At 41.4% G+C, this 16743-nt stretch overlaps 1 protein-coding gene and 1 long non-coding RNA gene across 5 annotated transcripts in view; one reads left to right on the top strand and one right to left on the bottom strand.

Moving 5' to 3' along the window:
• LOC132210008 (uncharacterized) overlaps nt 1-16743 on the top strand; it is a 107144-nt gene that overhangs the window by 13553 nt on the left and 76848 nt on the right. The window lies entirely within an intron of this gene.
• The window catches only part of unc93a (unc-93 homolog A), a 148920-nt gene continuing 143819 nt past the window's right edge, over nt 11643-16743 (bottom strand). For all 4 annotated transcript variants that reach the window (XM_048535527.2, XM_048535528.2, XM_059648434.1 and 1 more), the window contains one exon: nt 11643-14278. In XM_048535527.2, coding sequence (XP_048391484.1) covers nt 13926-14278 — 353 coding nt within the window. In that variant the 3' untranslated portion in view covers nt 11643-13925. The remainder of the gene's footprint in view (nt 14279-16743) is intronic.

The following is a 16743-nucleotide window of genomic DNA, read 5'->3' as shown; positions in this document are numbered from 1 at the left end:
TGACCTCCACCATCTAGAAGGACAAAGGCAGCAAATGCATTACCACTTACAAGTTCCCCTCCAAACCACTTGCATCCCGACCTGAAAAATGTATCACTGTTCCTCCGCTGGCACTGAGTGCAAATCCTGGAATTCCCTCCCTAACAGCATTGTGCATGTGCCTGTACCAAATGGACTGCAAGGGTTCAGAGTAATGAGAGATAGGCAATATATGGTAGCCTAGCCAGCAAAACTACATCTGATGAATGAATAAAATAAGCATTAGCCAGAACACTGAGGATACATTTCCTGCTAAATGTAGGGTTTTTTTTATATCCACGCAGGCAGGAAGATAAGCTGCAGTTTCGAGTCACCTGAAAGATGACACCTTCAACAATGCAGTACTCCTTCAGCATTGGTGATAATGGGAACTGCAGATGCTGGAGAATCCAAGACAATAAAATGTCAGGCTGGATGAACACAGCAGGCCCAGCAGCATCTCAGGAGCACAAAAGCTGACGTTTCGGGCCTAGACCCTTCATCAGAGAGGGGGATTGGGTGAGGGTTCTGGAATAAATAGGGAGAGAGGGGGAGGCGGACCGAAGATGGAGAGAAAAGAAGATAGGCGGAGAGGAGAGTATAGGTGGGGGGGTAGGGAGGGGATAGGTCAGTCCAGGGAAGACGGACAGGTCAAGGAGGTGGGATGAGCTTAGTAGGTAGGAGATGGAGGCGCGGCGTGGGTTGGGAGGAAGGGATAGGTGAGAGGAAGAACAGGTTAGGGAGGCAGAGACAGGCAGGACTGGTTTTGGGATGCAGTGGGTGGAGGGGAAGAGCTGGGCTGGCTGTGTGGTGCAGTGGGGCGAGGGGACGAACTGGGCTGGTTTTGGGATGCGGTGGGGGAAGGGGAGATTTTGAAGCTGGTGAAGTCCACATTGATACCATTGGGCTGCAGGGTTCCCAAGCCCAGCTCATATTCCTCACCTTCCTGGACCTCTCAGTCTCCATCTCAGGCAACCAGCTTGTAACTGATGTCCATTTCAAGCCCACCGACTCCCACAGCTACCTAGAATACACCTCCTCCCACCCACTCTCCTGCAAAAATTCCATCCCCTATTTCCAATTCCTCCGCCTCCGCCGTATCTGCTCCCACGATGAGGCATTCCACTCCCGCACATCCCAGATGTCCAAGTTCTTCAAGGACCGCAACTTTGCCCCCACAGTGGTCGAGAACACCCTTGACCGCGTTTCCCGCAACACATCCCTCACACCCCGCCCCCGCCACAACCGCCCAAAGAGGATCCCCCTCGTTCTCACACACCACCCCAACAACCTCCGGATCCAACGCATCATCCTCCGACACTTCCGACATCTACAATCCGACCCCACCACCCAAGACATTTTTCCATCCCCACCCTTGTCTGCTTTCTGGAGAGACCACTCTCTCCGTGACTCCCTTGTTTGCTCCACACTGCCCTCCAACCCCACCACACCCAGCACCTTCCCCTGCAACCGCAGGAAATGCTACACTTGCCCCCACATCTCCTCCCTCACCCCTATCCCAGGCCCCAAGATGACTTTCCATATTCAGCAGAGGTTCACCTGCACATCTGCCAATGTGGTATACTGTATCCATTGTACCCGGTGTGGCTTCCTCTACATTGGGGAAACCAAGCGGAGGCTTGGGGACCGCTTTGCAGAACACCTCCGCTCGGTTCGCAATAAACAACTGCACCTCCCAGTCGCGAACCATTTCCACTTCCCCTCCCATTCTTTAGATGACATGTCCATCATAGGCCTCCTGCAGTGCCACAATGATGCCACCCGAAGGTTGCAGGAACAGCAACTCATATTCCGCTCAGGAACCCTGCAGCCCAATGGTATCAATGTGGACTTCACCAGCTTCAAAATCTCCCCTTCCCCCACTGCATCCCAAAGCCAGCCCAGTTTGTCCCCTCCCCCCACTGCACCACACAACCAGTCCAGCCTGTCTCTGCCTCCCTAACCTGTTCTTCCTTTCACCCATCCCTTCCTCCCACCCCAAGCTGCACCTCCATCTCCTACCTACTAACCTCATCCCACCTCCTTGACCTGTCCATCTTCCCCGGACTGACCTATCCCCTCCCTACCTCCCCACCTATGCTCTCCTCTCCACCTATCTTCTTTTCTCTCCATCTTCGGTCTGCTTCCCCCTCTCTCCCTATTTATTCCAGAACCCTCACCCCATCCCCCTCTCTGATGAAGGGGCTAGGCCCAAAATGTCAGCTTTTGTGCTCCTGAGATGCTGCTGGGCCTGCTGTGTTCATCCAGCTTCACGTTTTATTATCTCCTTCAGTCTTGCACAGAATTGTCAGGCTTGAGGTTTACATCAGAGTGGGACTTGAACTTGGAACCTTGTGATTTAAAAGCATGCTTGCTGCCAGCTGAACAACTCATGGAAAAAATGAGATAAATTAAATTTGCGTCCACTTTAATGATTGGTTGACAGGTTTGTAAACATTTTCCATGGGTGAGTTTCTGGAAGAGTAAAATTGAGCCACATGGTCTCTTATAGTTATCTTGTGATGCGTTATCATCTTGAAACTTACAAAGGAGAGATTTAGTCCTGAAGTAGACGTGGCCGCCATGAAGGTATACAGATTAGTTAAGATCAGTATTGCTCTCAAGACCACAGGAATTGGTGATTTTTGCATATATTTAAAAATCTTTAACTTTTGTGCCAACTTTGGAAATAGCAAGACTTGATTTCCAGCACACTGCCCAGTAAGGTGGACACAAGGAGAAAACATTTACATAAATGTTCCTAATGTGCCTAAGTGAATGATTTTTATGTCTGTGCTTGATAACAGCGATTCAGGTATCACTTTATTTTGTACAACCTTAGTGGTTATACATCTTTGCTTCTGAGAATTGTATTGATTCAACCTTCAACACTGTCCATTTAATTGTTCTTTCTAATCAGGGCAGCCAAAGGACTGGTAGATATTAGGATGTCTTTGGAGTTTAACTGATTATTGTCCACTTCACTTAGGAAAATAAATTTGAAGTAATAAGCAAACCAATGTTTCCTAGTCATATACCATGGTTTGATCTGATCAAAACATTTTTCTATGTGCCTGTCACCCAGTATCTGATTGTTTTTGATGGCAGTCAAGTATTCTTATATTGTGATTTGATAGGAAACTCACAACTGTAGCACTAGTGATATCCCTGGATGATTGATTGTTACTTTTTAGATTCTCTCATAACACAACTTGTTTTGCCTGGACTACTTGGAAATTCTGTACAAATTCAATGTTGAGTATAGCTCATCCCACATTTCATTAATTTGATTAGTTAATCAACTGATTAATTTCAATTGTACCCAATTAACTTCATCATGTTCCCATCAAACTTTCTTCCAGGCTGATGTACCTGTTGTTTATTACTTCAAATTTATTTTCCTAAGTGAAGTGGACAATAATCAGTTAAACTCCAAAGACATCCTAATATCTACCAGTCCTTTGGCTGCCCTGATTAGAAAGAACAATTAAATGGACAGTGTTGAAGGTTGAGTCAATACAATTCTCAGAAGCAAAGACGTATAACCACTAAGGTTGTACAAAATAAAGTGATACCTGAATCGCTGTTATCAAGCAAACAATCAAACTTTCTTCCAGGCTGATGTACCTGTTGTAGCTTGTGGTCCTTTACATTGTCCCAAATTAGACAAAGAATGGTGTTTGCTGGCTTTTTGTTGTTACAGAAGATCAGCAGTTCTGGCAGCATGTGTGAAGAGAAAGCAGAAGTAATATTTCAAGTCCAGTGACCCTTCTTCAGAACTGCTTTTCCAGCATCTCTTTCTATAATGTCCTTGTAATTTGTTGAAACATTTAACAGAATATCAGATAGGCTGTTGGTATTTAAATGGTTGGCATTTTGAACATCAACAGGATAATTTTATTAATCTCACTATATTGATTCCAATGATTACAGATTACAACTACCATAAACCGTTCTCAAGATGTTTGGCTGCCTCAGCAAAAGACTTATTCTCTCAGCCTGTCCTTTACTATTTTCATTTGATTAAAGTTTTTGTCATTATATTTTCCGTAGAGGCACAGTTTCTGTGCTACATCTGTCATCCTCCTTCCATGAAGCCCCGACTCCAGACTCACCTTTGTGCCTTGATCAAAAGTGTCATCAGTTCAGATCGTATGTTTTAGTGTTATACCAACTACTTCTTGTTTCATAGGGTATGCTCATTATTCTGGTGTGGTCAGTGAAGTATTCCAGGATGAAACAGTACAGCTGCAAGATCCCAAGGACACAAATATTGTACCTTCTAATTGATTTGGGCATGCTGCATGAGTCTTTTTGGTGACTCTAATTGCAAAGTTCAAGAAAGTAGTTTTAAACCCTTCTAACTACAAGGTCCTTTTTTGTTGGTTGTAAATCAATTGCACAATAACTGAGTTACAGCTTTTGCTATTTATGAAGGTTGCAGGCTGGTTCCAAGAAGCTCTGATTGCTTCATACAAGGATTAGCTGGAAGGCAAAGTACTAAGCTAATGGTAAGATTCTTAGTAGTGAAGATGAGCAGAGAGATCTCGGTGTCCATGTACACAGATCCTTGAAAGTTGCCACCCAGGTTGACAGGGCTGTTAAGAAGGCATACAGTGTTTTAGCTTTTATTAATAGAGGGATCGAATTCCGGAACCAAACTAAGTGAAGCTGTGCAAAACTCTGGTGCGGCCGCACTTGGAGTATTGTGTACAGTTCTGGTCACCGCATTATAAGAAGGATGTGGAAGCTTTGGAAAGGGTGCAGAGGAGATTTACTAGGATGTTGCCTGGTATGGAGGGAAGGTCTTACGAGGAAAGGCTGAGGGACTTGAGGCTGTTTTCATTAGAGAGAAAAAGGTTGAGAGGTGACTTAATTGAAACAAATAAAATAATCAGAGGGTTAGATAGGGTGGATAGGGAGAGCCTTTTTCCTAGGATGGTGACGGCGAGCACGAGGGGGCATAGCTTTAAATTGAGGGGTGAAAGATATAGGACAGATGTCAGAGGTAGTTTCTTTACTCAGAGAGTAGTAAGGGAATGGAACGCTTTGCCTGCAACGGTAGTAGATTCGCCACTTTTAGGTACATTTAAGTTGTCATTAGGTAAGCATATGGAGGTACATGAAATAGTGTAGGTTAGATGGGCTTGAGATCGGTATGACAAGTCGGCACAACATCGAGGGCCGAAGGGCCTGTACTGTGCTGTAATGTTCTATGTTCTGTGTTCTACATACCTGTAGGAAACGTGCAATGGCACCAAAGCCTATACTGATCTGGCGGCCTGGCTTTCTGGTTATATTCTGAAGTGCATGAAGGCTGTGGCTATTTTAAATAACACATTGATGATCCCTCTGATGTGTCACTGTCTTTGAGATGTCACCTGTTCCCTGTGGATTCTTGAATGCAGTACTTGTGAAGAAGCTGCACACCACCCTGGAGGAGAGCACTTTGATAGGAAGCTTAGTTCACTAACTGCCTCTTTAGATGTACTGAACTGGCTTTGACATTGTCTTTTTGTCATCTGCAGATAGTGTAAGATTGCATGGCATTTTTCATTGCTGCACTGATTTCTGGTTGCCTTCATCTTGACTAGCCGCAACATTTGTTGTTACCATTGCTCTTTGGATCTCTGGAAGCTGTTCTATCTGACGCAGTGTTATCCTTTCTCTTCGAAGCTCCACTGTGGAAAAGACCTAATTCAGTGGCAGAAAATGAAAAGAGGACTGAAATCTAAGGATGAAGATGAGGATGAGGATAGGTTGACTAGAAGGGACATTCAAGAAAGCATGATGCAGCAAAACACTGTCGAGCATGAGAAGCTAAGGAGAACTTAATTGAAACCCATATCCTGAATGAGCTGGATTTGAGCATTAAAAAATTCTCTAACCTTCAGTTAGTTACCGGCAAGCTTCCCTACTTAGTGTAAAGGACATGTGGATTTTGTTAGTTTTGCTGTGATCTTCTTTGTTACTAAATAAGTGTTTTGTTATCCATCTGATTGTATGCTTTCGGCAATCCTACTCTCAAGTATCTTCTTATTACTGATCTGAGTAACTATTAGAGAAAAAATAGTAGTCAGTAAGACAGTGCAATTAACATCACTTGGCGCTAAGGTTAGGTAGCACTTAAGGCTTTAGCATGTGCTTTCTGAGAATTGTGCAGTGAAGTCTGTCATAATATGCAGCAGATTGAGAAGATCCTGAGACATCTCCTTTTGACTTTTCCCTCTCACAACAAGAGGGGTCACGCTGTACTGCAGCCAACTCAAGATTTTTCTTCTCATATATCATGAGGAATTTTATGTCCACTACTTCCCTACTGGTCTTGGCCCACTTGGCCAGGTGTTGGGACCATCTTTTCTGCAATGAGTTGAAGGGGGAGGAATTGAGTATGATGGGTGTCGATGAAAGAGCTGACATAAGCAGGAGAGTTGGGGAGATATCCCCAGCAAGTGAATGGGAAGCTCAGAGGGGAGATAGGCTAATACTTCGGGAGGTTGAAGTGGATGAGTGCCAGTGAGTTGGCATAAGCATGCAATGGTAATAGTTGTTATCCTTGAGCTTTGGAGCGAGCACGTGCAGTGGTAAAGTTAGGGTGACCGGTGCCACTGTAAGTGTGAGGTAGCAGGAAGAAGGTAGAATGGCAATCACCTTGTGGTGCACAGAAGATCATTCACTTCTTACAATGCTGTGCATTGTTTTACCTGGGACGTAGCTTTGACCTGGGCTACCATTCTGGTCCAGGCTGACTTGGTGTAGTAGCATGGCTCATTTTGTGAGAAACAGCACTGTCCTCTTCTCCGCCACCCTGTTCACCAGCACCTGCAAGCTTCTGATCGTAGAGTGGGGTGCCTGATTCCCTTTATATTTGTTCATGGGATGCATGTGTTGCTGGTTAGGTCAGCATTTATTTTCAGTTCCTAATTGCCCTTGAAACTGTGGTGCAGAGCTGCTTTCTTGAACTGTTGCAGTCCTTGGGGTGTAGGGATGTTTTGGTAATGTCAGGACGGGAGTTCCAGGATTCTGACCCGTTAGCAGTGAAGGAATAGTGATACAGTTCCAAATGAGGATTGAATGTGATTTGGAGGGGATCTTCCTCATGATGATGTTCCCAATCATCTGTTGCCGTTGTTCCTTTAAACACAGGAACATAGAAAATAGGAACACAAGTAGGCCATTCAGTCCTTCAAGCATGCTCCACTATTCAATATGATCATGGCTGATCATCAATTCAGTAACCTGTTCTCACTTTTGCCCCATACCATTGCTCCCTTTAGCCCTCAGAGCTATATCTATCTGCTTCTTAGATCATAGATCATAGAATTTATACAGTATGGAAACAGGCCCTTTGGTCCAACCAGTCCACACCGAACCTCAAAGCATCCCACCGAGACCCACCCCATTATAACCCACCTAATCAACACACGTGCCTCAACCGCATTCAGTGGCAGAGGATTCCGCAGGCTCAGCAGTTGCTGGGGGAAGAATTTTTCCTCCCTCAGTCTTAAATGGTCTACCCATATCTTGAAATGGAGGCCACTTGTTTGGAAATTGGAGCTTTCAGACATGCCTTGATAAGTTACTGCAGTGCACTTCTTAAGATTGTACACAATGCTGCTACTATGCAACAGTGGTGAAGAGAATGAATGTTGAATATGGTGTATGGATGTCAATCAAACCAACTGCTTTGTGCTAGATGGCGTCAAGCTTGGTGAGTACTGTGGCTGCACTTAACTAAGCAAGTCAGGAGTATTCTATCAAAGTCCTGATTTGTGCCTCATAAATAATGAACCAGCATTGAGGAAGCAGGAGATAAGTTACTTGCCACAGAATTCCGAGCCACTGACCTGCTTGTGTAGGTATGGTATTTACATAGCTGATCAAGTTCAGTTTCCTGTCAATGGTAACCACTCCCTCCACCCCACCCCCACCACCACCAGCACTGAATGTTGTTAGTGGAAGATTTGTGATGGTAAAGTTATTATATGTCAAAGAACCATGGTTAGATTTTCAGTTGTTGAAGTTTGACATCTGTGCTGCTGGGAACGTCAGGAGAAGGCCAAGATGGAGCATTCACTCAAAACTTCTGGCTAAAATTGGATGCAGATACTTCAGTCTTGTCTTGTGCACTGATGCACTGAACTGCTCCTTTGATGAGGATCAAGGTATTTATGGAGCTTTCATGTCTCGTTAGTTGTTTAATTGTCCACCATCATTCTCAATGGGATGAATAATTCAATGGCAAAGCTTGCCCAAAAAGCTGAATTTGTATTTGCTCCAATTTGTATTTTTATGTTGGTCTGATCCTGTGCTCCCTCCAAGCGTTGTTCAAATGGAGTAGTATTTCATCATCAGATTGGGGGTGTGTGGTAAATCGTAGTTACGTTGGGTCAGAAGTCCATGTTAGGGACTATCAAGGTGATCCCTTTCCCAATTGCAATATTCTGCTACCTCTGACAGGAGGACTTCAATAGGATGATGACTAGTGGTGTCTGCAACATCGTTGTGAGATCACATAGCCCTCTCTACTGCATGCTGTTTCTGCTGTTTGCATATGAGTTATCTATTGCTATAGCTTCACCACAACAAAATAAAGAAAGGTAGAGATTGACACCTCATTTTTTTTTAGGTACACTCGGTGCTGTTCCTGGTGTGTTCTCCACACTCTTTATTGAATGGGTCGGTGCTCTAACTTGATGCTGATGGTAGGGTGGAGGATATGTCAGGTGATAAGATTACAGATTGTGGTTTAAGTTTGATTCTATTGTTAGTGATTATCCACATTGTCTCATAGATGCCTCGTTTTAAGTTGCTAGATCTGTTTTAAGTTTGTACTATTTAGAATGGTGGTAGTGCCACATAATACCATGAAAGGGATCCTCAATGTGAAGCTGGCACTTTTTCTCAAAAAGGACTTTACAGTGGTCACTCCTACTATACTGTCATAGACTAACATGTCTGCAACAGGTCAATTTGTCTCAAGTAAGTTTTTCTTACTTGTTGGTTCCCTCAATGCCTGCTGCAGACTGTGCAGCAGCCATGCCCTTAAGGACTTGGCTTGTACAGGTAGTAGTAGTGCCACCACGCCACTGTTGGTAAGGGACATTGAAGTCCTCCCACCCAGAGTATATTCTGTGCTACGGCCACCCACCATGCTCTCTCCAAGCATTGTTCAATATGGAGTTATATTTCATCATCAGGTTGGGGGGAGGTGCAGTAAGTGCTAATCCGCAAGAGGTTACCTTGCCCATGTTTGTCCTAATTACATGGAACCTTAAGTCAATGTTAAGGACTCCCAGGGTGAACCCTTCCAAATTGCATTCCAATGTTCTGCTACCTCTGGTGGGAGGACTTCAGTGGGATAGTGACCAGTGGTGTCTGCAACATTGTCTGTAAGGTATTATTCTATCAGTATGTCTATGTCTATGTCAGCTATTGCTCTGAAACAGCTCTTCCAAGTTTGCCACATGCTCTCAAATATTGGTCAGGAAGATTTTGTGGGCAACTTGGCTGAGTTTGCCATTGTAGCTTCTGGTGTCTAAGTTGATCCAGATGGTTTATTTGGTTTAATTCCTTTTTCTTGGGCTTTGTTACAATTTGATATAACTGAATGACTTGCCAGGACATCATAACAGGCAGTCAAGAAGCAAACATATTGCTCTGGATCTGGCTTCACATAAGGTGCTTTGGGAGTGAGATCCCTCAAACTGGAACAAAGACTCAGGAGGCAGACAGCAACCAGGCACCTTGCGGACTTTTATTCAAACAAAATCTGATTATTGTAGGGAGAGGACCAAAGGATCTGCCCTGAATCTGGCATCGACATGAGAACACAATCATTCTCTTAAATTGCAACTCAGATCAGAAGAGAGATCAATGTCACACTCTAATTTTTATGGAAAAAACAGTATTTTCATACATTTTGTGTTGGTTCCTGTGCCCTCGCCTTCCACTCTTTGGGACCAGGCCTTAAAACACCTGATCAATGATGGACATTCCTATAAACAACCCCAGGTTCCCTCAGGTTTTCATGATATTTAATAATCATTGTAATCTCTAGGCCTTGGGATCTTTTAATGTTGTATTCCAAAGTTACTGGCTGCCCTCCTATGCGCATATCTCTGATTTGCTTATGTCTAAGCACTGCTTGAATTCTGTTGTTCGTTGTACTTGCTATCTTTATCAAATTCCATTACCGTCTTTTATATTGTAAAAAGTTGATTGTTATAAAATTTGAAGACATCTCTAATGTTTTCCGAGTTTTATAAAGTTTTACGTTGAAATCTATCTGTGATTATTTTTTTAAAAATCTTTAACTAGAACCTGTTATTATTGTAAATAATTTCAAAGAAGCAGCTAATTTCTGCAAGATAACTTTAGCTGCTGCTTTTATAGCTGTCAACATCCTTCCCTTAATGAGGCTGGAATTAATTACTTGTAGTTTAATGATCCTTCAAAGTTTCTTTTTACGCATGTGTTTGTTACAAATCTATGAACTGTTCATCCTTGAATATCTCTTGTAACTTGTTGTTTAGATAAGGCTCCCTTTTGCCTCAGAATAACCCCTTCTCAAAGGCACTGTTGTTTTGCTAAAATGCTGAAGCAGTCTTTTAAATTCTAGCCATTTTGTGTCTCTTAAAACAGGCAGCTCCAACAGCCACCAGCAGCTGCAAAGTTTTATTCAATCTGTAACATCATGGCTATGTAAGGTAACAATGGCAGAGTTCCTTCCCTAAAAGGGTTTAGTGAATTAGATGGATTTTCAAGATAATTGACATTGGTTACATTGAAGCCATTAGGCTAGTTTAGTTTCAAACTCCAGATTTTATTGAATTCAAATTTCATGACTCAAATCCACATGCTGAGAATATTAGCCATGAGTTCTGTGTAACTAGTTTTGTGACTTTAGCACAATGCCAGTGCCAGATCATTTATGATGGTTGAGCACCACATTATGGAGGGTAATTCCTTGCTTACATCTTCTGAAGTGATGTGTGACTAGGCTCCAAATGTAGTGGCAGCAGCATAAGTGCCAAAAGGTACTGAATCCCTGAGAAGGCAGTTACATGATAAGGTGAAGAAAGGAAGATGATTCCTCTGGTTCTGGATTCTACAACCAGATGGCACTATTTAAAATGAATGGCAACTTAATTTGAAGACAATTTTTTTTATGCAGAGGCGTGTGATCATTTGGAATTCTCTATCACAGAGGGGTGTGGAAACTTGGTCTTTGAGTGTGTGTAAGGGAGAGATTGATAGATTCTTTGATTACTAGTGGCCTACAGAGTTATTGGAATTGAGTTGGTAAAAGCATCAGTTATGGTTGTATTGAATGGCAGGACATACTTGATGGGCTGAATGGCCCACACCTGTTCCTGTTGTGTGAGCCATGGTGGACTGGGCACCATGAATCTCACTCATGAAGCACTTTAATTAAAAATGAGAAAGTTCGGCCCCATGTACTTGTCCAATAGCAATCATAAATATCAGTATTTTTAAATATAAACAATTTTATAAGAATGGCAAAAGTTTATTTAATTTACTTTAATATGTCAGAAACATGTACATATTTTAAGTTGAAACAAAATCTGAAATAAAGAAGGATTTCGATAAGTACAGCTCTTTTCACAATTAGAGCATCCCAAAATACTTTACAGTCAATAAAGTACTGTTTTGAAATGTAACCAACCTTGTGCAAGAGCAACCAATTTATGCACTGCTGCAAGGTAATAACGACAAGATAATGTTTTGGTGATGTTGAGAGATAAATATTGGCCAGAACTTCAAGGATAGTTGCCCTGCCCTTTCTTTGAAATAATGCAGTGTAAGGATAGTACCACTTGGGAGGTCAAACAGGGTCTACAGTTTAACATCTCATCTGAAAGCTTCCCACTGTCAATGAATTTATGTTGAAGTCTCTGACATGGAGCTAGAACATATCAGCCTCTTATTCCAAGGCTAGCATGCAATGAACTGTGCCACAAACACAATAATGTAATGCCGTTGGGTTTAGAGCTTTTGGTCCCTCCCATCAGCAAATAAATCACTGTGGATTAACTGATCCAACATGAACCACATTGACACTAGAGTATTTGGAATTATCAAACTTCACCAAATATAAAAATTTCTTCATCAGACTCATCAACATCAATTTGTAACTCATTACTGCAGTTAGGAGTAACAAATGCTCACTTACCATGATAAATTGTTATAAACAGCAAGTTATTCCCCCAACTCCTCACCACCTCTCTCCCTATCTCTCCCTCAACTTTGGTGTTACTGTATCACCTTTAACAGGCTTTGCAGGTAAATTAATCAATTAGAACACGGGTGATTTGCTGCTGGTATTAATAGATTAAAAATGGGTGATTAGGTGGTGGGGAAAAAAGAAGTTCAGTTGTATGTGATAATACTTTCAGATAGAAAAGAAATAGATAGAAAGTCTCTCTTAATCTTTCCCAAATATTTCCACTGCAGCTCAGGTTATGGAGCAGTTAAAAAGTTGAAAATAACATCTTTTTGGCATTTTCACTTTTTATTTTACCTTTCTATGTTTTAGCAACAGAACTCCTCTGTGTCCTGTAATAATCTAAATGGCACTGATAATGGACACAAAATGAGTAACTGATTAAAGTATCATGCATAATTTATTAAATTTGACAAACTTAATATGGTAAAATTTATTCAACTAAGTGCACAGTACATGTTTTAGAATATTTCACCTATTGTTAAGAACACTGTTGCCTGTTCGTTATGTCCTTGTCGGTGTAACCTTCTTAAATAATGATAAAACACCAGAATTCAACTATAGAAACATTCCTTCTTTTGGCTTTGAAATCGATCCATTCCTGTTATTTCCACAAACCTCTACACCTGCTATTTAAGCAAGGGTATTTTGCATATATTTCAATCTAGCTAGCACCTGCAATTCACAGTGTATCTTAACCCAAATACTTAATGAACTCTGTCTTGAGTTTAAAATACATATCCTGATTTGCAAATCTGTACATGGAATTGCCTTTTCCTAGCTATGCATCCTTCTTCAAACCCATGTGCTGTGTGCACTCCATTCTGCGATCCATGGTAGAAGTTTCAGCCATTTTGCAATCACGTGTAGAATTTACATCTAGTTTTGCCATCATTTTTCCAAGCTCAAAGCATTCTGTCAGAGCTACCCTTTCAATTTTGGTTTTTAGTCATCTTGTCCCTTCTCCAGGTATTAAACAGTGCACAAATTAACACAGGTGCCTTTAATCAAATACTCCAGTAAATTTACTCTCACCCTTACGACAAATGTTTGTTTAGGGTCTAGCATAAGATCTTGTTTTTGATACAGAAGAAAATAGTATTACCATTTAAACAGGAATTGGAGAAATTTATTTCAGGTTACAAGCACTGCCATCACCATGAGCACGATAATAGGAATTTGTAGACTAATTTCCAAGGTAAAAGTACTAACATACCTTAGGATATTCAACAAGTTGTGGTTATGCATCAAAAGTGATAGTTATTTAAAGACCCTGAATGGGCTGTTGCAGTATAAGTTGCTGCAAATGTTTTTGTGACTTAGAGATTTGACATTTTCCTCAACACATTTACTTATGTTACTGAACTAGGTAAGAGTTTCAAAAAATAGCTGAAATATCCTATGAACTAAAGTCTATTTTATTCCAATTCATGGATCTACTAATGTTACAAATCAGTTACATTATCTAATTCTGTTAAATATATAATATTATAGAATACAATCTTGGTCATTATAAATTTAACACAATGTTTAGAAAATTACATTGAAGTGAATTGTAAAAAAACAATATTTTGAAGTGTATAGTTGATCTTTAGAAGAATGTAGATGCTGAAGCACCAAACAGAATGCTACTCATATAACTGCCTCAAAAATTTTGTTTTTAGGTTTCAGCATTATTTTCATCAACAGATTTTACATCAGTGGTTTCCGTTTCTTCTTTTCCTTCCTCTTCCAGTTCATTTGGCTTCTCTTTCGTTGTTTTTAGATGCTCGCCACGTAAAATTTGTGAAATTGTGTGAGGATTTTCACTGCCATGCTGAACATATTCAATATATTCTACAGTTCCATACATTATCATGCCTAATAACAGAACTACCACCAAGATAATGAGTTTGATTTCTATACACAAGAAGTTTGCATAAGCAAACGCTGTAACAAATCCCACAGATTCCCACAGTCGGTAGTTAGCAAATGCTGCCTCTTTGTTGTTCAGAAATAGGACTCCATAAAGAGCTTGAAGGAGAAAAAAAACAATTATTAAGTCAAATATCTGTCTTCATCCTGTGAAATTATTTCAAACTCATCTTATTTGGAAATTGAAAAGCTGCAAGGGAAATGTCAAGGTTCTACATTTTAGGGGAAAATAAGCAATGGGCCAGAAAGAGAGAATTAAGAATAACAAATGTTATTGACTAGTTGGCTTTAGGGAATATGAGAAAATTTCAAAACTGAAGACACTTTATCTAAATGCAGACGACATTTACAATGTATTACGTGGATTAGCACCCTGAAGACGAAGATGAACAGAGAGTGGTCATGTTGTGCATCCAACAAGATCGGCAGAAAGAGAGACGTAATCTTGCAGGCAGTGTTTAGAAAGCCAGAAAGGAAACCAATAAATAAGACCTCAAAAGGTAGTAAAAATGCAGATGGACTTCAACTAAACAAAGCCAAGACCAATGACAATTCAGGACAAATTTCTACTGCCATTGGGGAGGGTTTAAACGAACTTGGCAGGGTTGTAGGAGCCAGTAGTGATACTACATAAGAAAACTAAGGTGAACAGAGAATTAGGAGACAAAGATAACATTAAACTACGAAATACTAAAGTATGAAGGAGGCAGAGATAGCACCTCTGTAAGAAATAATAAGGAATCAGACATCAGAGTATAAGGGAAAGTAAATAAATTAGGCTTACTGTGCATGCATGTGAGTGCATGGGGTCTAATAAATAAAATGTGAGTAACAAGACTAGATAGTTAATTTGGACATTTAATCTGGCAACAACAGAAAACTTGTTTGAAGAAGAGCATTTCTGAGGACTAAATAGTCCTGGATACAAAATGCCAGATTTTCACAGTGGAAACAGGAAGCGTGAGGTGAAAAAAGGTTCCAACTTGGCAGACCCATTTCCTGTAAAACTGCTGCCGTTCACAATATTTTTGGTCTGGGGTGACAGGCAAGTGATAATGTACTACATGCTGAAGGTGGCAAAGGAGGCAGGTGGATAGTAAGATGCCTGCCTCTATTTACAGGAATATTGGCATGGTTGTAATGATAAATATTAGATTCTCAAATCCTCAACACTTAATCTCCTTTGCCCGTCCAATCTACAGATGTCCACTTCATACATAATCAATGACCCATTGGCATGACTGGCAAGTTTCTCAAATAATAGTTAAATTGACACAGTAAGGAGAAACTTTGAAAAGTTCCTTTTGAAAATATGGATTAATTTACAATCTTCAAAAGTGTTGATCAACCATAGCCATTCAGGATATTAATGTCAGAAAGTATACTTCACTTCAGACTTCATAGAATCCTGACAGCGTGCTTGCAGGCCATTCAGTTCCATTGAGTCCACACTGACCTTTTGAAGAGCATCCTACCCACATCTGTACATATTCTTGTAGCACTGCAATTTTTCGTGGCTAATCCACCTAATCTACATATCACTGGACTGTGAAACTTGAACACCCGGAGGAAACCCACACAGACATGGGGAAAATATGCAAACTCTGCACAGACAGTTGCCCAAAGCTGAGAACAAATGTGGGTCCCTGACAATGTAAGGCAGCAGTGGTAACCAATGTGCAAATAAACATATATCAAGTGGAAAAAAAAACTCTTGCAAGAAACAGCAGATTATTATAAGAAACAGAGAAATGAATCAAACAAAGCTTTCCCATTTCTATTCAGTTGCATAAAGATTCTTCGCTAAGATATAAGTTGATTAGCTATTCTTAGAACTAAGGTAGGCCTTCATAATGAGCCCATCTGGTAGAAAAGCAGGATCAGCAGATATTATTCTGGATGCCTAGCTGAGCTCAATGACTGTCTATTAGACATCAGTTCTACCCAGAAATGTTTATACAGCTGCAAAGAAAGTGAAATCTTTATAGACAATAGGTGCTGGAGTAGGCCATTCGGCCCTTCAAGCCAGCACCATCATTCATTATGATCATGGCTGATCATCCAGAATCAATTTGTTTATTTGATATCACTTTTATCTGGTAGTAGCTTGCTGCTTTGAGGAGTTTTGCATCTATCCTTACCAAGGAAGAGGTGCTGCCATGGTGAAACAGGAAGCAATTCAGACATAGCAGGAACTGCAGATGCTGGAGAATCTGAGATAACAAGGTGTAGAGCTGGATGAACACAGCAGGCCAAGCAGCTGGAGGAAAGCTGACGTTTTGGGCCTAGACCCTTCAGAAATGGGGGAGGGGAAAGGGGTTCTGAAATAAATAGAGGGGAAGGTGGATAGAAGATGGATAGAGGAGAAGACAGGTGGAGAGGAGACAGACAGGTCAAAGAGGTGGGGTTGGAGGCAGTAAAGCTGAGTGTAGGTGGGGAGTTAGAGAGTGGATAGGTCAAGGGGGCAGGATAGGCTAGTAGGTAGAGATGGGGCTGGGGCTTGAGGTGGGAGGAAGGACAGGTTAGGGAGGTGGTGACAAGCTGGGCTGGTTTTGGGATGCGGT

Source organism: Stegostoma tigrinum, chromosome 9, assembly GCF_030684315.1.
Source record: "Stegostoma tigrinum isolate sSteTig4 chromosome 9, sSteTig4.hap1, whole genome shotgun sequence".
NCBI classification, from domain to species: domain Eukaryota; kingdom Metazoa; phylum Chordata; class Chondrichthyes; order Orectolobiformes; family Stegostomatidae; genus Stegostoma; species Stegostoma tigrinum.
The sequence above is the reverse complement of the archived record's forward strand: the minus strand, read 5'-3'. Positions and strand labels throughout refer to the sequence as shown.